The 20560-nt window shown below is 42.9% G+C and overlaps 1 protein-coding gene across 4 annotated transcripts in view; it reads left to right on the top strand.

Moving 5' to 3' along the window:
- Positions 1 to 19823, top strand: part of LOC129093220 (nuclear factor 1 B-type-like) — a 59858-nt gene extending 40035 nt beyond the window's left edge. For 3 of the 4 annotated variants that reach the window (XM_054601159.1, XM_054601157.1, XM_054601156.1), the window contains 9 exons: positions 635 to 703; positions 3543 to 3663; positions 4045 to 4166; positions 7355 to 7486; positions 7676 to 7860; positions 9883 to 10021; positions 10475 to 10557; positions 14649 to 14737; positions 18459 to 19823. In XM_054601159.1, the coding sequence (XP_054457134.1) occupies positions 635 to 703; positions 3543 to 3663; positions 4045 to 4166; positions 7355 to 7486; positions 7676 to 7860; positions 9883 to 10021; positions 10475 to 10557; positions 14649 to 14737; positions 18459 to 18591 (1073 nt within the window). In that variant the 3' untranslated portion in view covers positions 18592 to 19823. The remainder of the gene's footprint in view (positions 1 to 634; positions 704 to 3542; positions 3664 to 4044; positions 4167 to 7354; positions 7487 to 7675; positions 7861 to 9882; positions 10022 to 10474; positions 10558 to 14648; positions 14738 to 18458) is intronic. The other variant, XM_054601158.1, reaches the window with a different exon arrangement.
- Positions 19824 to 20560: the final 737 nt, after the last annotated feature.

Raw genomic sequence — 20560 nt, 5'->3', positions numbered from 1 at the left:
ATGGGCAGCTCCTGTGGATGACCGTGTGCTCTTTTGTGTACTCTCAGCAGCAGAAGTTTGAGTCTATATGTCACTCCTTCCTCCTCACACACCTGTCCTGTCACTCTTTACTGCACTGCACACAATGACTTGCTGCTTGTTTGTTTAAACACTTCAACTGAAACACTAGCACAGTAACTGAAATTTATTTTGCTCTCATTTACAAGTCAACAAACCACAGCTTAAATCTCATGGGAATAGGATATAATATATAGACAATTTCGACCCTTCGATTACTGAAAATCTTTGTGTAGTCTTTGTCGAATCCATGTCATCTTGTTTGTGTGTGACCTTTGTGCTCTTTCTAAATCTAACATGTTATCAAAAACAGTTTGTTTATGGGTTTCAGTCTGTCTGAAAATATTGTCAGTTTAAATGTTTTTATAACCGAAGTTAATGCTTTATGGATAACAAATCCAAAAGGCCGACAATTTTTTAGTCTGAGAAGGGTTGGAAGACATATTGAACTCAATGTTACCGTTGATTTCACATTCAAAGAACTTTATTATGTGTATTTTTCAATTGGTATGAAAGTGCTCAATGAATAACAAGCATGACTGTAATATTGATTCTCTGTATGTCCCTGTCTCTGCAGTCTACTTGGAGGACAGCTTCATCAAGTCAGGAGTCTTCAGTGTTACAGAACTGGTGCGAGTGTCCAGAAGTAAGTACATACAGTAGCCGCCGTCCTATTGTAATTTTGCACCCACACAGATGGTTTCAGGTATTCCTTCACTTATCACTGATTAGATATCTGCTCACGTTGATGCTGGGAATCACATGAGGACAAAGTCCATGTACTTACAGGAATGTGGAAGGTGTAAGTTTCCCTGCCCTAACAGGTGCAACCTACTTAATGTGAGAGTCAGGGATATGTCAATCAATCACAGTGTGTACACGCCCACACAGCCCTGTGAAGAGGTCGAATCAGGTAACTGCAAACACCTTTAGATCTGCACGAGTTTTGCTAGAATTTGAGTGTTTACATATAAACACAATTTAATACTTGAAGCTTTTCTACAAATCCCAAGCTCTGTATATTTACTGAAATCCACCATACAACTGTAGTGTGGCAAATCCAGTTTGTCCGGTTTGCTTTGCAGTGAGAGAACACTAAACCGTGCAGCCGTCTGTACGAGCCTGTGTGCATCTGTATAGACATGTCTGCCCTCCGCGAAGCCATTACCTCCAGCCGTACTCTGATAACTGAGGTCACCCCGAAGCGCTCTTTGTCTGTACTTTAGCTCTGGAACATGCCTGCGGTGCACAGAGACTCCAGTCCACCCCCCCCCAATAACCTGTGTTTAAGAGAAACATACCAGTGTCATGCTGTCTCTGAATGTACCAGTCTATTCCGGTCTCATGTACGACTCAGAGTGTTGTGTAATTCATGTTCAGTGTTGAATAAGGTTTGGAGTGGTTTTGAAACAGGTCAAGTAAATCCACTGATAACTATTTGGCAACTGTTTTGATGATCACGATGTGATTGTGATTAACAAAACAAGCAATCTGAATAAGTCAAATTTGGTTCTGGGAAATTCTGATTATTTTTCACAATTTTCTAATATTTTATACACCAAATTATTAAAGGAGAAAATATAGAAAGAAGAAATTGAATTGTCTATGAATGCCTATCCATATATATATATACATATATACTTTAACTTCCAACTATTAAAATTAATACTTCTATACCCTTGTTTTGGTCATTCACATGTTAACAGATTTAGAGCAACAAATAGTGTTTGAAGCTAAGTTTCCGTTCACCTGCCTTTTCAAAGTGTTTCTGATAGAGGAACATGGACCAGGGCGTCTCTGCTGTCTCATGCATCAACCTCTGAAAGGCAGAACCCACTCATTTCGATGCTCAGAGACTGAATACCCTTTGAAAGGCTGTGTTTTTTGTTTAGTGTCTAATTTGCCCCCTGACCAGATGGCCTCCGCGCTGGCGTGTTTGCTCTCATGTGACCGAGACCAGTTTTTCACTAAAGCCGGCCGAAGTCGAGCTGGAATTTTAAAAAGGTCGATGGACACACAGGAATTGTCACTCACTCAGCCGGTCACTCCCTGGGAAGATATCTGAGCAGCCGCTCGTCCGTCATCGCGCCTCTCTCCCGACTCTCCGGGCTGTTGAGACATTCTTTGAAGTCCATCAAAGGGAGCTGCCGAGTTCAAGGCTGCCTCGCAATCCAGCATTTCGACGGGGACACTCATTAATGCAACGGGAGCCTCCACTGCAAGTGTAAAGACATTTTGTCAACAGAAAATGTGGACATGCGCAGGCAGATGAAATGTTAAATTTTTTCCCTTATACAGTAAGACGAGGTTACTGCTAGAGGAAGCACTGTGTGGCAAAAGCAGCATCATTGTTTCATTTACAGTTTGTTTTTTTTGCGTATTAAATGAGATGACAGGCAGGGCAGCCAAGTGCCAAGAAGAGAGAAACCAGCACAGACAGAAATGGTTGGGGGTATCCTCATCCATGAATGAAAAGAAAAAAAAAATACAATGCTCTTGTATTCTGCGTCCTCGAGCCGGATGCATTCCTCTACAGACAGCTCGGTATGGGTAGCAGCGGGTAGGGGCCTTTGCCAGCGCTACAGTGGGCTGCCAGGGTGGAGGCTGGCGGAGGGACCGTGCCAGTGGTGAACCTCAGACCACAACAGACGGCGCCACACACTCCATCCTCTCATCGGCTCCAAACCAACCAACCGCTCGAAGCTGCAGGCTGCCTCGCAGGGCCACACACTGCAGAGCGAGAGACTAGCGGGAGACAGAGGAGAGAGAGGGAGAGAGTGACGATGGGTGGTGAACTCCTTTTGTTCTGTAAACACTGGCGCGGCCTCCCCTTGAAACAATATCCCTCACCTTGACCGCAGTGAGAAAAACAACACCTTTGCCACTGTAAATCACTATGTGAGGAAACTGCTGAGTGTTATACTGGAGTGTAGAGAAGAGAAGGAAATGTCGAAGATTGTGAATTTGGTTTCATGTTCACTTTACTTTGAGGGGCCAATCTCATCTAACTTTTGATGCATCACAAATTAGTTTATTTAGCAACAAAATGGCCTGCTTTTGGTGCTTTTAGCTTTACAAAAACTGTTTTCTATTTTTATATTTAGTGTATATTAAGTGTGTCTTCTTGGTGCCACATTTAAAATGCAGCTACTGTAAACATTCTTGTGAAAATGTTCTTACCTGCAGCAACAACAACAACATTGGGAAGCAGTGACTTGTTAATCAGAGTGCTCAGCAGAAATGCCCATGATGGTCAGACAGTTAACCTGTGAATAGGGAGCGCTTCATTTAATACACAGGGCCTCTAAACACAAAGCGTCAATAACAGTCAGTCAAGCTATTGTGCAATTAATTGCGTGCCCCACAGATGCAAGTATGGGGAAAGATGCAGCACTCAGTCTGACAACACTGCTGACATTGGACTCCTTCATTGCAAGTGATTACAGAGTAACTGTCTCTCTTTGTTTTCTCTGTGTCCTCTGCAGTGCCCATCACCCACGGTGCTGCGGTAAACTTCTCCATGGCCGACATGCCCAGCCAGCCCTACTATCATGACCTGAACTCCAGTGTGGGGCTGCACCGCTCCCTGTCCTCCCCTCCCGGCAGGTCAGTGGAAGTTACAGCAACAAAGCTTTTTGGACAAAGTTGGTGGGGGGGAAGACTTTCTATCATAGCAGTGGCATTGTATATTATTAACAATACAGAAAAAACACGGCTTCTAGTATTAATGCTAAGCTAAACTACCCATATCCTGGTACATTTTTAGCATACAGATATGGGAGTGGTGTCGATCCTCTTGTCTAACTCTTGGCAACACAGTAAATATGTGTATTTCTCAAAATGTCAAACTATCCTTTTAACTAATCTGCGGCAAACATCAACCTCAACCGCCCCCGAATTAGAAGAGACACCATTTTGTGATCTTGAAAGTCATTATACCTAAAATGACTGGCCCTGCTAAGCCATATACTTTCCCATGTCCCACAGCAAAAGGCCCAAAACCGTCAACATGGACGAGAACATGGACACCAGCCCGACAGGACCTGACTTCTACTCGTCACCCAGTTCGCCAGCCAGCAGTCGGGCCAACTGGCACGATAGAGACGGAGGTGATTTTCCTGTTTTTATTTGACCACCTTTATCCACTTATGCAAGGTTTTATCAGGCTTTGGGTGCACTTTTTCAGTTACACCCTCCAACGCATTCGCACAGTTAGACAAACGGGTTACACAGAGTCGGGGAGCAGCCCTTGTGCGACCAGTCTCGCACAGCTCAACGCTGCACGGCAGCATGTTGACAGAATTTAATGAGGGATAGGAGAGCATTACTCGTTTCACCCTCATCGCATGCAAATAGATTCGATCAAAGCAAACACCTCACGTTGCTTTTTAACAGCTGAACCCTCTTTAACGCTTAGCCTTAGTAGTCATAAGCTACTGTACATCAATGCCGCCACCCGTTTCATTGCGGATGAACTGCATCTGGTTTCTCTGCACATGAACCCTTTCATCCCTCTTAAAATACATACCATGACAGAGATAGCCCCAGGCATCACCAGTCATATAAATGTTTGAACCCATTTGAACCGCTGTCTGGATGTAAATCTGTATTTGCTCGCACCTGTCGCTTACACAAAGGAAACATTGGATCCGACAATGCAGAGTATCCTGAGAACAAACTGTTCCAGCTGTAATGCACAACTTGCTGTAACGGCACTCTGGTTATTTTGAGGACTGATGAACTGAAGTTTTACTTTCATACAAGTGCAAGTTGTGAGTGTTAAAATGTTGGGTGTATCATATTTCTTCATATGCCGATAGCTGAAAGAACTTGTGGCTGGCTTTTATAGAGAAATGCCTTTTCATAAACCTCATGTTGAGCCATTAGACCTGCAGGGCAAACTTCTCAAATGACTCCTCATCAGGATATCAGGCTATACATCTTGGCTGAACTTGAGAGGAATCCCAAATCAGTAGACTTTTGATGATCATGTGCTAACTTTAAGGCACAGGACTTGTTTGAAGGGAATTAAAACATAAAGCTCACCTAATGAGCTCATACATAAGGCTTTACTGGATCTGGAAAATAAAAGGTAGAGCTTCGTATAGCGATGAAACAAGCTGTCCTGCGAGCTCGTTTCTGCACAAGAGAGTAAGAGAGATCCTCACGGGACGGCTTGCATGTCTCATTACGTTGTCTCCTGGTGCAGAGCAGAGCCCGTCACCCTTTTAATTAAGGCCTCACTGTCCCGTGTTCTCACTCTCTGCTGACTTCTTTCCACACTCTGCTGCCCGCACTGCCTCTGGATATTACCAACAGAGGTGGTAGGAAACGTTTTGACGGACAAAATGATTTGAAATAAAACGTTTTCACACAGACTTGATCTGTGGTTTTACCTTTTGTTTTAACTATGTAAACCTCTGTTTTTTTCCTCTACCCAGTCCTCCTTTTTTTAAAATTTCATAATAATAAGTAGGAAGGCTAAGAGAGGAAAACACCAGCTGACATACGAGAGACACAGCACTGGTGGGATTCAACCGCAGCCCAATGTCGGGTACATGAATATACAGCCTGTCCCTTTCCACAAGGCCTGAGAGCATTGCTCTGCGTAAACTTAGACGCTTTGGGGCGAGGAGAAAGGGAAAGCAGTGGGTAGGAAACTCTCCAAAGACAGCCATTATTCTGTCAGGAGAGAATAAATGAGAAGTGGGGTGATATTAAACCCATATGAGGCCTCCCAAGTGCCAAGCGGTCATTTCTCGCACATGGTTGTAGTTCGACGAAACCTCTCCATGTAGAGGAAGAAATTGTTTCTCGCTTTCCTTTTATTAGGAAAAATACTACATGAATAAAGACTTTTTTTCATGTGAATGTACACAATCTCAACTGGTCCAAATGCACAAAAAAAAGCTGGTCCAAATGCTCACTTTTTATTTACACTATTTAAAGGGGTAGATTTCTGGTAATTAATTGTCGTGTTTCATTTCCCCAGGCGGTCCAGTCGGATCCCTGAATGACTTAATTAGCACAAGTGAGAAAAAGCTGAACACGTCCACCACAGAAAATATTTCCTATTTATACATGGAAACATATAGCAGTGATATCAATCTTCTCTAAGGTATTTCTCCCTCTGACACCAAAATGAAAGCACTTAAGCCTGTATCCTCTTGCAACCTCAGACTGGGAAATCCCCCTGAATCCCAGCCACCTTTGTCGCTCTCTTTTTCTGGAGAAGAGTGTTCCTTCCTGTCACTCGGGTGGATCCTTCCATGTCGTGGGAGGGAAAGGGCGGCTTAATACGATGGGAAAGCCTCAACAACATTGTTTATACAGCTTATTTTGGAGACATCGTCCGTTGCCTCGCGCATCTATTTTCTGTCACGTTCCCTTCAGACACCGTGTCTTACCATGGAAAATTGAAAACCACGCTGCCGTCAGAGCAGAACATTGCTCATTAAAGTGTAGCGCAGCAAAAGTGAGCAACTTTAAGAGGTGTGCGCTTACTTTTAGTTTATAGAAGTACACACATTTTTTAAAACAAATTTCAAGTCTTCTGCCGAGCCTTCAGGATTATTCATGGGGAATAACAGTACAGCTTGTCAGACACCGTGTAAGGCCGAGGCGAGCAGATGTTACACTGTAATGTTCTATTTAAGATTACGTGAGGGTCTTGAAATTTTTAAATCCCATTTGAGCAACCGGCTGCTTTACAACTGTACATCAGATCACTGGATTTAATTGTCTGCTCAGACTTGACAAAAGCCGCATTTTCACAGGACTCATATTTCTTAGGGATGTCCAGTGATTTGTTATGATTCCAGAGATTATGAGTGCTTTTGACCCTTTGCAGTGTCTCTAATTTGCTAAATACACGTCCCCTTTGTCTACAGCATTTGCTAAGGACAGGGTGCCCTTGGTAATAATAATCCCACGCAGATCAAATTCTGCTCAATTTCAACCGTAATTCATTTTTTGGCACTTAATTCCTTTCAATCGTGAGAAATGGAAGCATTAGTTGAAGCTGGAGGGGAAAGATTTTGATACATTTTCAGCAAAACACCTATTTGCAATGTTTATTTTTGTGCACTGGCACTGGCCATTTTTTTCAACAGAAAATGTAAAACACGACACAGAAGTTGGAAAGATTTCTGCCATCTGGACCTGTGCAAAATGCTGAAAGATCTGATCAAAGACTTTTAAGAGTTTAAATAATCAATAAGGCATGTAGAAATGTTCTGACCTTGAGCGTGCATTCATTTGTTTGTGTGTGCTCGTGTGTGTTTTTCCCACTTAGCAGATATGTCCTCTCCTACCATGAAGAAGCCAGAGAAGCCGCTGTTCAGCCCCACCTCCCCGCAGGACTCCTCACCACGACTCAGCACTTTCTCTCAGTCTCATCACCCAGGCCTAACAGGTGTAGGACACAGTGGTGAGTTACCGCTGACTTTAACCACCGACTCTCTTGCTTAATCTGTACTAATAGACTTTGAACACGGTCAAAAAATCTATGCCGATACTTCATTCACCCTCTCAGATCAATGATGATCACTTTATCTTAATTCTCACAAACACTCAATATTTATCATCCTCCCTACTCTTCTGTCCGTCTCTCTTGCAGTTATATCGACGAGGAGCCCCCCTCCACACTCGCCTCTGCAGTTCTCGGCCTCGGCTATTTTGCCCCCGGCGCCGTCGCCCTACTTCTCGCACACCACCATCCGCTACCCGCCCCACCTCAACCCAGCCGATCCCCTCAAGAGCTACGTGCCGTCATACGACCCGTCCAGCCCGCAGAGCAGCCAGGTCAGTGTTTTTTATTTTCTCTTTTTGTCTTTGAAGAAGCCAGTTTGTTGGCCAGAAGATGGAGGCTGGTTTGGCAAGAGTTTCATGGCCTCTAGTAGTCTTTTGTTATCTTGTTCGGCTCTATTCCCATCTGACCTAAGATAAATTATAGCATGCATTTGTCATTATTTCATTACTGCCTCATTGGACTGTTTGCAAGTAGAGAAGCATCATCCTGTTTTGCTTGGTTTTTTTTTCTTCTTTTATCTGAGACCTTCTCCTGGTCATTCATTATATCATTAAAATGAACTGCTTTTTCACAGTGCTGTCCTGCAGGAAATTTGAAAAAAAGAAAGATTATTTCATAAACCCCAAATTAGTGATTTTAAGCCCTTAAACTGACCACAGTTTAATAGTATTTTGTCCTGGGAACCTCTAAATGGACATGTTTCTTCATTGCTGCCTATGCTGTATGTGGGGAAATAATACCGGTCAGAAACCTATAATTACAGAAGCAAAGAGTTAACTAATTAGATTAATTCGTGGTGAATTAAATCATAGTTAAATCAAACCATTATTCATTTTGCAGGCAACCCCAGACTGAACTTTGCCGACCACTTCATGTGACAGAGAAGCGTATGTTTTCTGTTTCATATAACGCTCTTGGCAAAGGTTATAGTGCGCCCTCAGCCTTATTTTGTAGTCATGCTAAAAAAATAAAAAAAAGTCAAGCAAACTATTGCATTGACATACAAAACTGTATCAAGACATGGTAGTAAATCAAATAGCTTAGGGCCCTTATATATTCTGGGCGTACACTGCAGCCAGTGTGTTGGAGAGAGAGAGAGAGAGCAGTCTCTATAGATGAGAGAGCCGTGTGATATTTATGTGAGTTTTATATCCCCGCTGTTCTCACTGTAAACAAAGGCCTCGTAGACGGCTCCATCTCCAGAGCAGGGAGCGGGCTAGAGGGGAGGGGGTGGGGGGGTACGTGGGGGAGATTGTTACTCTAGAGAAAAACCGCGGGGAATGATAAAGGTTGTAAATATTTGCCGTTGCCGGGGCCCGGCTCTTGTGCAGAATTAACTGGCCCTCTGCTGGGGTGCTGGAGAAGAGGGGAGAGGGGGGTTGGTGGCAGGCTAGTGAGGTGGGGTCCGGTAGGGAAGGGAAGGGAGATCGCTGGAACACCAGTTGGGTGAGGGGGAGGCAAAGGGGGGAGGGCTCAGCAAATAACACAGCGCTTATAATCCCATGGACGAGTGCCAGAATGTTTTTATGCTTGCTTTAACGCAGATTATATTACACTCTAATTAAACATTCTATTCACATGGAAGGGAACCCTGTGGACACAATTCTATTCCAAAAAGGACTGTTTGAGTTTTGAACTTGGGGCGGCCCTGAAACGAACGCCCCAGACAGTCTCCAGCCGTCTGCAAAGAGTAGCTCCCACTAGCTTCCTTTATTTCGCTCTCTCTCTATATATATAGTCTCGCTGCCTCGCTCTCTGTACTCGCACATTCACACCATTGTAACAGGTCACTCCACAGCGCACTCAGTCTTTTCATGCCGAGTCCTCCTAAATTTCATTTATGAGCGCCATTAAAACATTGTTTAAAATCATGTAGGAAATCCATCGTCAGTGACTGAGGATATATTGTTGCTCTTGCACCCCCCACTAGAGTTTTAGAAATAACTGTGATGGAGCATTAACTGCAAGAGTGAGCGGTCTAGTCTCCTTTTGTTGTTGATTTTGTGAGGACAAACCGAGCCGTTAAGAGGAACTAACTACCCCAGATACAAGGCTACGACATAATTTTCTTAAATAAGTTTCTTTAGTGCTAACCGTTTTGGAAAAGTGTTGTTTGTTACATGCTTGTATTGTTTTATTGAGATCTGCCCAACTGCACATTTACAAGCAAACAAGAGCTTGTAAACATAAGTCACTGGACACAGTTTGCCTGTCTTCACATAGGGTGTTAGATTCTTTAAAAATGAAGGGCTCGTTTTGAACTGTGTCTTTCTGTGTCTGTACCCCAACTGCAGCCTAACAGCAGCGGTCAGGTGGTGGGAAAAGTCCCAGGCCACTTCACCCCAGTTCTGGCTCCTTCCCCACACCACGGCGCCGTGCGACCCGTCTCGCTTTCCATGCCAGACACCAAGCCCATCACCACATCCACAGAAGGTGAGCCCCTATCATCGAGTAGTGATAACCAATACCCATTACCTGCTGCACGCCTTGAGTACAAATCTACATCAATGCAGGAAAGTGATTGGAACATTTTCAGCTGTGTTAAGTTGCTCTTTCATTGTATATGACATTCTAAAACATCTACAGTGTAACATGCATCTGCAAAACATCTATGAATTTTTTTTTTGATTTAAAATCATTATCACAATAGCAAAATAGTATTTGTGAAAAATTATTCCATGCAAAAAAATGTCCAAATGACTGAAGAATGGGAGTGTGCCGAAAGTTGAACCTTGTGGGACTCCACGTGAACTTTACTATTGTTTTTTTGTAACGTTGACAGATGGTAAGCCACTGTGGATAAAAGCAACAGCTACGTGTGAATTCCTGAAATACGTATTTTAATGCAAGCATGTATTTGTGTTTTTGTGATGGCATGTTACCCAGGCTACTCAGCCCCTGGCACCCCGACGGCTAACCGTTTTGTAGGCCTGAGCCCAAGAGATCCAGCCTTCCTCCACCAGCAACAGGTGAGATCTCCCCCCTCTCCAGAACTCACCTCACCTGCTCCTGTTGTCCTTTCATTTTCTGTCCCCCATCTCCCCGCACATCAGATGTGGAATCCCTGCCCTCTGCAAAAACCTGTCACACTCTGAATTTGATTTGCTGGAAGCATTAAACTGTCTTGTTAAATCAGAGCGCTTCTAGATCAGATCAGAGCATTCATAGGCTGAGGTCAAGCAAAGCATTCACTATTGGGAGAAAAAAATGAACACCGTTTTCAGACCTCAAAAGGATTGAGCCTTCACACAGTTTAAGACAGCAGGTTTAAGTTTGCTTTGAATATGATGCGGTTCTGTTTTTTTACTTTACTGCTATGTTAGTTATAGTATTATTAACAATTTAACACAGTTTTTTTTCTTTGACCCTTAAAAGATCTCAAATGAGCCACAATTTAATTTCTCAAGTTAGTCCATGAGGTGAATTTGAGTAGATTATATTAATTTTATATGACAAAAATTATTTTAGAACTACACTTTGTAAGCAGTGTAGAAACCGTGTCAGTAATCCATTCAGATGTATCTAAAAAAAAAAAAGAAAAAGCTCTACTACATTTTCTCTTGAATCTGTAGTATTGCTGAATATATAAGATATTATTTTGAGTAAGGGTTAAAAAAATACCGTCTAGCATAGAGAAAAGGCATCTAATTCCTTGGGATTTTTTCAAGGAGGTCAGGAAATACATTGTCATTGTGTGGCCACTACTCAGAAGATGGATGGGACATGTGGGTGTCTTTGAGGGAGTAATGGGCTCAGCTCTATTTCCTGCACACATTACTGTAGAAACACTCACACACACACACATACCACATGTAATCAGCACACTCATTTTCGGAACACAAGCTGAATATTTAGCGTTGGCGTCACGCGGTTGCCCCAGCAGCGGTCCGAGGGCAGATGTGGTCGCCCTGTGTGTGTGTGTGTGTGTGTGTGTGTGTGCGTACGTGAGAGCGTTTGTGTGTGCTTGCGAGGTTAGGAGTGTTGCGGTGTTGTCGGACGGGAGACAGTGCTCTCCCCCACCCCGTCTTATTGAAAGCGTTGGTCTCAGGCCAAGGCTTTTCCAACCACAACTAATTGAATGCATCTGCACGCGGCTACATAATGATCGCTGGGTTTCTCCTCAGCTCGTTTTCTTTATTTTTTTTATGTTTAGTGAAAATGACAAAGCTGGCCTCTGTTTCCTCACTCCTCTCTTTCTTTCTTTTTCTCTCTATGCCTTTCTGGCTCCCCATTTTTTTCAGAAAATCAGAGTAGGCAAAAAAAAGAAAAATGTATATATATATATAGATATATATATATATCTATATATATATATACATATATCAGTGAATGTTTGTCAGCAGTCATGGGATGCTTTTATTCCACTCGGGTGGAGGACGAGGAGGAGGAGGATGAGAGGGAGGATTCACTTGGCTGATGTTGCGCAGTTTGTCTTCCACATTTTCTTGCAGCCTTGCTACTTCTTTCAGTGAGGCACAAAGTGACTACACATAAGACAGCAGCAGTCTGATCAGAGCTGAGCGGCTACATTTTGTCCAAAGCTTTGCCCCCAGAGGACTAAATCAGCCAGAGTTATACATAAAGTATGATAATTGAATAAAAGATACAGTTTTTTTCTTGCTGATAATTTCTAATTAGCAAATTATCCTAAAACAAACTTGTGTGATCCTGTTGCACTACCAAGACAAAACAGAAAGTATTTTGGGCCTAGCAAAGAAAAACCTCACAAATATTTGGACTTGCACAGTAGGAAAGTGCAACAGACAGTTGCTTAAAATGTGAAAGAAGAATGCCATGCTATATCTAGATGAATAAGTGATCTTGTCAGCTTAAGGAACTCTAAACAGTCTTTCAATTGATTCATCATGCTTTTGCTTGTCACTGTTGTTTTTGTTTTCTGTGGTATGATTTAACGGCCTGGGGTCTGGCCTGCGTAGTGGGGCCGACACCGAGCCAAGTTTCTCAGGACTAAACACTTTCACCGAATACTCTGTCATTGTCCTCATCTGGCAACGGGGATGTTTATTGTGTGGGATCTGTGAGGCTTACCGACACTTTAGCTTGTTTAGTTGCAGCCGTTTGTCGATGGGCTTGGTAGGAAAGGGGAGCAAGACACACACATATGGCCAGAGAGTTAAGGTTTTTAAACGTGGGCTTCGTCTGTCCGTCCGTCTGTCTGTGTGACAGAGAGAGGCCATGACTTGCACTGCATCTAGATCTACTGCTGTCAGAGCTACCTTTTATTTTCTATTTTTTTTTTAAACAGAGGAAACTAGATTAGTTTGAATTACATTTTTTAAAACACTGAAATCATTATATAATGTTTTAATTTTTTAAACTATCAATGATAATTATATGATTGAATAACTATAAAATAACTTAATAGTCATCTGAATACTTGACTTTTCAGAGCAGTTTTTCAAATATGGCACCACTAAAATAGAGTCCTTGGACACACACACACACACAGTAGGCTTCAGCAAAAAAAAAAAACACAAAACAACACCACCACACGCTCCCACACCTGCTCTCCGATTCCCAGGCAGCGAATGTGTGAAAACCCTCCATTCATCTCTCGCCTTGGTTAACCCCTCGAGGGAATGCCACCATCTAGCATTCCGCAGGGAAAGATCCGTGATCAGATGTCATTTGGTATTATCTAAGGAAGGATCCTAATCCACAATCTGCCCGCATCTGTTTGCTAACGTTCCCCGGATCAGTCCCCCCTTTTCCCCGCTGCCCGTGCCACTCTGATGTGCCGGTGCCAGCGGACAGATGGCGAGCCCCTCGAGGAGCGGTGGCACCGAGCGTCTGGCCCAACCCCGCACATTCTCTCCAAGCTTTTGTCAGGCTGAGAGAGTGCGAGAGCGGCATGGGGGCTTAGTCTCCCAACCTTCCCTGAATACAGAGAAAACACACTGGATGGAACAAGATGCATTGTTTTCCTACTCAAATTTAACTAATATCTAATGTAAGAACAACCTTGAAAGGCCTAAAATTCCTTGTTTCTTTCCACTGCTTTGCATTTGTTCCGGGAAAGAAAATCAAAACCCTGTATTTAAATATGGCTTAAGTAGGAAACCATCATCGTCTCCGGATGTGTTCACCCAGGTGCTCGGAGGAGAAAGAACACATTTCTTGACCGCTGCAAATGGCTCTGAATATTCAGTGTATGCGTATATATCTGATTAAATCCCCCTTAAGAGCCTCTGCAAAACGTCTGCCACTGCACGCAGAGTGCTAACAGTGCAGTTTTATCCCGATGCATTACCAAATGAATGTGTTGACCACAGGGCAAGGTTAGGTTGGTATTGGCAGAGATAGCTCTCAGCTGGATTGCCGACACGTGCGCTTGCATAATGCATGCAAAGGAGACACCGTTTGTGTGTGGCTTTTTTTTCTTTCTTTTTTTTTGCAGTAATTTGTAATCTGTATGTACGGTTGGCGTGTCTTAAAAAAGGGGTGTGTGTGCGCGTGCATGTGTGTGAGTGTGTGTCCGCGTGCGCTGTTTAAGTTCAGTGTAATTTTGACCCCTAATCAATACAAACAGTTTAGCTAATGAAAAAAGTCTGCATGCTTGAGGGCATGCGTACTCCTTCCTGAATCTGAAAGTGCACTTCCAGTGAAGCAGTGATTATCGACAGGGCGCATGCATCCAGTGGATTGCATGGCTTCATCGGCTAACCACCTTACAAATGTAACCACTCATAGATGAACTACCGATATGATGCCACTCACTTGTGACTAACCAACTCAGTTTTTTTTTCCAGGTTAGCTGTCACCACTAACTGTGATTGCATGCTATTTCTTTCCTGTCTGTTTTTTTCCATAGCTTTGATTTCACTGTTATTTTCACCAGCAAATATTGAATTCCATTCACTACTTTTACATTGTCAGTAACATCTAGGACTCATTTTGGAGTCACTTTTTATTTTAATTATTGCTGCTCTTGCTATAGGCTGTTCTGCATGCATTTGTTTATACCGTGTTGAGTTGTAGTGTGATCTGAAGTGGAAGTTGTCTTGGCCCAGTGAACTGACTGCTAGGTTTCAATTGACAGCTGAGGAAGTGTGACTGGAGCGTGACTCAAAACGGCAGGCATTATGGCCCCAGTGCCACTGACGACACTTTGGGGATTACTTGGCAAAGGTAACCTTTTCATTCTTTCATGCCGTCTCTCTGTCTCTCTTGCACCACACGAACACACACGCACACACACACACACACACACGCACGCACGCACGCACACACACACACACACACACACACACACACACACACACACACACACACACACACACACACACACACACACAAACTTCAATTAATAACAGCATATAATAAAAACTCTTCTTGATTTTCTTACATCTTAGAAATTCACATACAAATCTAATTTGTCTGACTACTGAAGTGGTATTTTATAATATTTTGTTTTTACTTTGTTACATTATTTTATTTTTTTTTCTTATTTTAGCTGTATAATCTCAAGAGAACATAAGGATTGGTTTGTCTCTATTCTGCAAGAGAATATTCCAGTTTCCCCCAGAATAATTTATATTTAAGAGATTGGATTTAAGAGAAAATTTGAATTTTATTCCAAATTCATTTCAGGTCGGGAAACAACTTTCCTCTTGGATTCACAACCAACTAAAACAAAGTGTTCTCATTTCATAACACAAACTTTTGATGAAGGTAATTAGAACAAATGAAGTTCAACCATGTAGAATAACTGAAGTCATTTCAGGTCAGCTTTTTTGGCCACGTGAGGATGTTTTACTTTACACATTAGAACAAGCTAAACCTTGTTTGACTTTTTTCTGAAGTCATGCTATACTCTCATTAACTAAAAGTTACAAAATGTCCCCCCCTGGCCCTCCCCCCTTCATCTCCAACCTGCCTCCATACTGTATCTCTCCCTCTCTGGGGGAAAAACCTGAACCATTTCACCATGGCAGAGCGAGCAAGCTGAGCTAAGCTTTTTCCTGTTACGTCTCCCTTTTCCTCTTTTCCATGGAAGTGTAGATCATGTGTGTGTGTGTGTGTGTGTGTGTGTGTGTGTGTGTGTGTGTGTGTGTGTGTGTGTGTGTGTGTGTGTGTGTGTGTGTGTGTGTGTGTGTACAGTGTGTGCCCGCTGAAGTTACAAACTCTTTTACAAACACACATGCACACAGCAGAACCCCCTTCAATAGGCCTCCTAATAGACCAGTGGAGGTAGCGGAGAAAATGTCCCCTGCAGCAGCAAAAGGTCTCTTTATTTTACTCACACACCAGCTCACTCCTTATTTTCTACATTCAAGTGTACAGTAATGAGCACAGATTAAATAGATCCCAATTGAATTTAAGTTAATATTATTACAGAGACGCAATGGTAATTCTATTCTATTTTTTCTTTCCCTCTATGATGGATTATTCACGTAAAACCATTCAACATAAAGATGGAATCAGTCGGATTTCTCTTTTATCTTGCTTGCCCTTTAAACTGAGCACTCCGCAATGCCTCTTCAGTGCTAGCCCCCAAATTAAAACGCTGCCAGACTCGCATGTTGCCATTGTGCAGGAAATGGGTCAGCAATCCATTAAGATGCCATTAGATAATCTAATTTAGGGAGCTAATCCTTAAACGAAGCACGCTGTATGCCCGGGCTGTGCTTGCAGGGAGTAGAATTAGTGAGGTTTGGGAGCTTGGACAGGGCAAGGGGAGGCCATCTTGAAGGTTACCTAAGGAAATACAGCAATTGAGGTCAGGTTTTTCTTGTTCAAAGCTGCTTGGAGTGCAGAAATATAAAGCAACAGCTTGTATGGTGACAAAATATATAGAAATAGTGGCATTATAAAGCAAATTTAACCATATAGGCAGGCATAGAAGGGAACTGTTTGACAAATTGGAACAACAATACACAGAATTCCTGTAAAGTGGCACCAAATACTGCACTTTCAACACAGCCTGTATGTGATTGCATCATCTCAAATAACTTAAAAGGCACAAGAAGCAAAATGTCAATCGCTAAAAGGTCTGTCGTTCTTTAGAAGGAGCCCTCACTTGCTGCATTTTAAAGACAGAGTTTGTAGTCAAAGTTCAGTCAAACTAAAAAAGGCCAGTCTGAAAGTCTCAATCAGCCTGATAGTAGAGGAGTTCTTTACATAAAACTCCTGCCCAGTGCAGCTTTAGGTTATGGGATGCAGATACGGACTGACAGCCATCGATTTTAACAAGATTACAACCGATCTGCCGGTTTAGTGCGCACAAAGACCCGTGAGTCTGCTTTTGTAGCTGTGTGGTCCCCCCCCCCTAACGTTAGCCATTACCTGAGAGGAGTCTCATAAGGACAGGGATGGAAGGAGGGAGGCATGAAGATAGAAAGAAAGCGAAAGGGGAAAAAAAGAGACCTTGGCCACTCTGTGCGCTCTTTGTTCAGCAAAGGTAGGAAAAACTTAATCCCCCCTTTCCTGTCGGATGATTTTTGGCAGGGTGAAAGAGAGAAGGAGGAGGGAAGAAAGCAGGAGAGAGAGGAGAGCATGAGGATGGGCTGGACAGGGGGGACTGCTAGAGGGGATTAGCCTTGAGGGTTTTTTTTTTAACTCCTTGCGCACTCAAAACCAATCTAAAACTTGAGCGATGTTTGTTTTTATTTTTGAATACATCGTCTCCTCTCCGTCTTTCTTTCTTTCTTTGGATCTTTATTACAGAGACTTACTCTTTCAGACCGCGAGGTGAATTGAATTTGCACTTCCATTGTTTCAAGTAAAAGAGCAATGACTAGTGATTTGTATAAAATGCAGACTGGTTGATAAGTGGCTTTCATGAACGCAGACAGTTTTGTCTTATGATGAAGCTTCACACAGAATCACGTCTGTGTTCCACTCCTGCAGACCAGCATCTTCAGACTCAAGCCCTGTCCTTTTTTCGTTTTTGTTCCTTTTGAAAACAACTCTCCTCCTCGTCATCCATCTTCTGCCCAAACATTTCTTCTCCTCCACTTTACTTTCTCCTCATTTTTCCTCACTGTCTTTGTCCCGCTGTCATCCATCTTTACCCCTCTCTTCTACATCTGTCTTGATCCGTCCAGGACTTTATCCACCACTTTTTCCCCTCACTTTAGCACGTCAATAAAAAGTTACTTATTGGTGAATATGGAAGATGTGTGCGACACAGGTACTCCCAGACTTAGCGGGGGTTGATGTGAGAGGTGGGAGAGTGTTAGATGAGTGCACACTGGGGGCCTGTGGGGGAGAAGGGGGCAGTGGGTGGGGGAGTGGGGGCTAATTATCTGACATCTACGTAGAGCAGCACCCCACGGGAACAACATGCTGTTTGTTCCCGCTCGCGTTTTCAGTTAGCACCGTTGCTCCCCGGGAACAATCACTGTGTTGTTTTGCCATTAGCGTGAGATGAATAGGGATGGGACGGCTTTGTGTAGGGGGGACCCCCCTCCACCCTCCTCCACCACCACCAATTGCACTCTCCCCCTCATGCTTTTCTATACTGCCATCAATGCAGAGGAGAGGGCCCTGCGTCACGGCCCTCTCGCATGATGGCCTTTAACTGGGAATCAAGTGGAATCACCTCAGCTTAGATTAATGAGCTAGTGCTGCCATTTTTTCTTTTTTGTCCCCCCCCCCTTTTCTGTCTAGCACAAAAACAAAAGTAAGACCTTGAACCTTGATGACTGTCAGCAGAGCAGTGATGCTGTTTGTTAGCGAAGCAGTGTTCAGGATAATTGAAAGAAAGAATCTGATTTTGGACTGCATGCTGCACAAACAGGTTAACGGCATGTGACTAATCTCTCCGTCTCTCTCTGTGTCTTTTCCCTCCCCTCTCTTTTTCTCTCTCTCTCTCTCTCTCTCTCTCTCTCTTTCTGTCTCTCCGCAGTCCTGGTACCTGGGCGAGCTTAGTTCCATTCCAAGTGTCGAACGGGACTCCGATTCTGCCAACAAATGTCCACCAGAACTACAGCATAAACATCATTGGTGAGCCCCTGGTCCCTGCTGAGACGGGGAACTGAACACACAGAGGCCGGATGACCCCCTCCCCCCCCCAGGGCGGATGCGTGGGTGGGGGTGTTGGCGGTGCACAGTTAGCACTAAAGGTGTCCGCAGCCATGGATGAAACCAGCAAGCAGCACGAGCTGCACAATCGTCCCCCTCCCAATCCCCCCTACTCCCGTCCCACCCCATGAAGTACACTGGCCGTGAAGTGAAGAAGAGGGTTCGGAGGAAAGAAAAAAAAAAAGGAAAAGCTTCAGGTCTGCTGTCTCCTCGCCCTGCCCAGCCCACACATCCACCACCCACCAGTCAGTTGTCGTGTTTGCAGAACTTTTCAATCCATTCAAATACTGTGATGTATAGATGCCTTAATGTTTTATTGCATGACACTCTAGTCTCTTAGCGGCAATTCCTACTATTTTTCCATGTTGAGGGGAAGTTGTACAATCTTGATTTACACACACATACACACACACACACACATACACACACACACACTCAAGTGAAGAGGTCTGCGCATAGACACCTTCTGCCTGGTGGGTGGCTCCAAGACTCTAAGCTCTTCGATCAGACCTCTTGAAAAGAGGCTTTCCCTCGTCAAACGATTCACTGTGTACACCATAGGAACAAAAAAAAATTGTGAATTCAGTGTTTCTTCTTCCGTTTGATTTCAGTTTACTGTGATACGAGTCTTTGTTCGGAAAATGTGTTGCCTTTTGTTTATTCTTAACTACTATTTACTTCAAGAATTAACGTAAATACTTACGGAAAGAGTTGTGAACTCTTGATGCGGTTTTCAAAAAACACTAAACGTTTGGCTTGAGATTGGACCCCTCATTAAAGAATTTGCAACTCCTTTACAAAAGGATTTTAAAAGACGGAGAATAAGAAAATCTCGATAGAGGCAAGTGCAATTAAATTTTTGAAGGGAAGCTATCAGTCTGTCAGCCCTAAGACTCTAAAGGATGGGGGATAAATATTAAATGGTTTTATGGGTAAAATGTTTAAGAAAACATTTGAATTTGATTTCAGTCACATATCCGTCTTCTCACATCAGAAAAACATCAAGCGTGGAAGGCAGTTGAAGGCAAGCACTAAGCTACCTGTGCAGCGCTGAGCAAAACCAGCACTTCTTTTGAGCCCTTCCCATCATTATGGGGAGTTTTTTTAATTTATTTTTGGGGAAAAGTAACCGAACATAAGTAAAGAAATGAAACACACATAGTGTGTAAAAACGGCATTTCATGTTTTTTTTTTTTTTTTTTTTTTTTTTATGTTCACGGTAAGATCAAGAGCATATGCATTTGGCCATCAGCTTCTAAAGCTTATGTTTACAAAAAAAATATATGGAATGCAAAGTGTTTATCCATGGAAATGTACAATTCATGCAAATGTACAGTAGGCTTATGTGTAAAGCTACAGTTTGTGCAAGGTTAACTCTGCAGTGGAAGAGGTTGAAAACTGAAATTATTGAATCCAGGTGGTGGCAAATCCCTGAAATCTAGAATTGTGCACGGCATGTTCACAGCCATTGCCTCTCCAGTCCAGACATATTTATACAAGGAAAATCTCTCCAATACTCTTAATTTGCACGATGACATATAGTCCACATTACGTGCCTTGCCTTTGAATATAGAGACATCACTACACTTGTTTTTTGCTGCATTTATCATTATAGAAAAAAATTAACATTTTTATGATAAGAATTGTTTTGTACTCTGAATGAAACTGTTGATTTTTAACTTTATGTACTACTCTATCTCACAGTTACATTGCATATCAAGGCTGTGTATAGTTGCCGTTCTAAAGTTTGTAATCAACCAGCGTTTGTTTTTTTTCTTTCAGTATTTTGGTGGTTTTTCTAATAACCTGTCATCTTTTGTTTTTCCTTATTTTTTCAATGCTCATTTTGTTCATCTTCCAATTACTATTGTGGAGGGTGGAATTCAGAATTATGAAAATTATGCAATACCAAGTTTTGCCTATGTA

Source organism: Anoplopoma fimbria, chromosome 7, assembly GCF_027596085.1.
Source record: "Anoplopoma fimbria isolate UVic2021 breed Golden Eagle Sablefish chromosome 7, Afim_UVic_2022, whole genome shotgun sequence".
Classification (NCBI taxonomy): Eukaryota; Metazoa; Chordata; class Actinopteri; order Perciformes; family Anoplopomatidae; genus Anoplopoma; species Anoplopoma fimbria.
The sequence above is the reverse complement of the archived record's forward strand: the minus strand, read 5'-3'. Positions and strand labels throughout refer to the sequence as shown.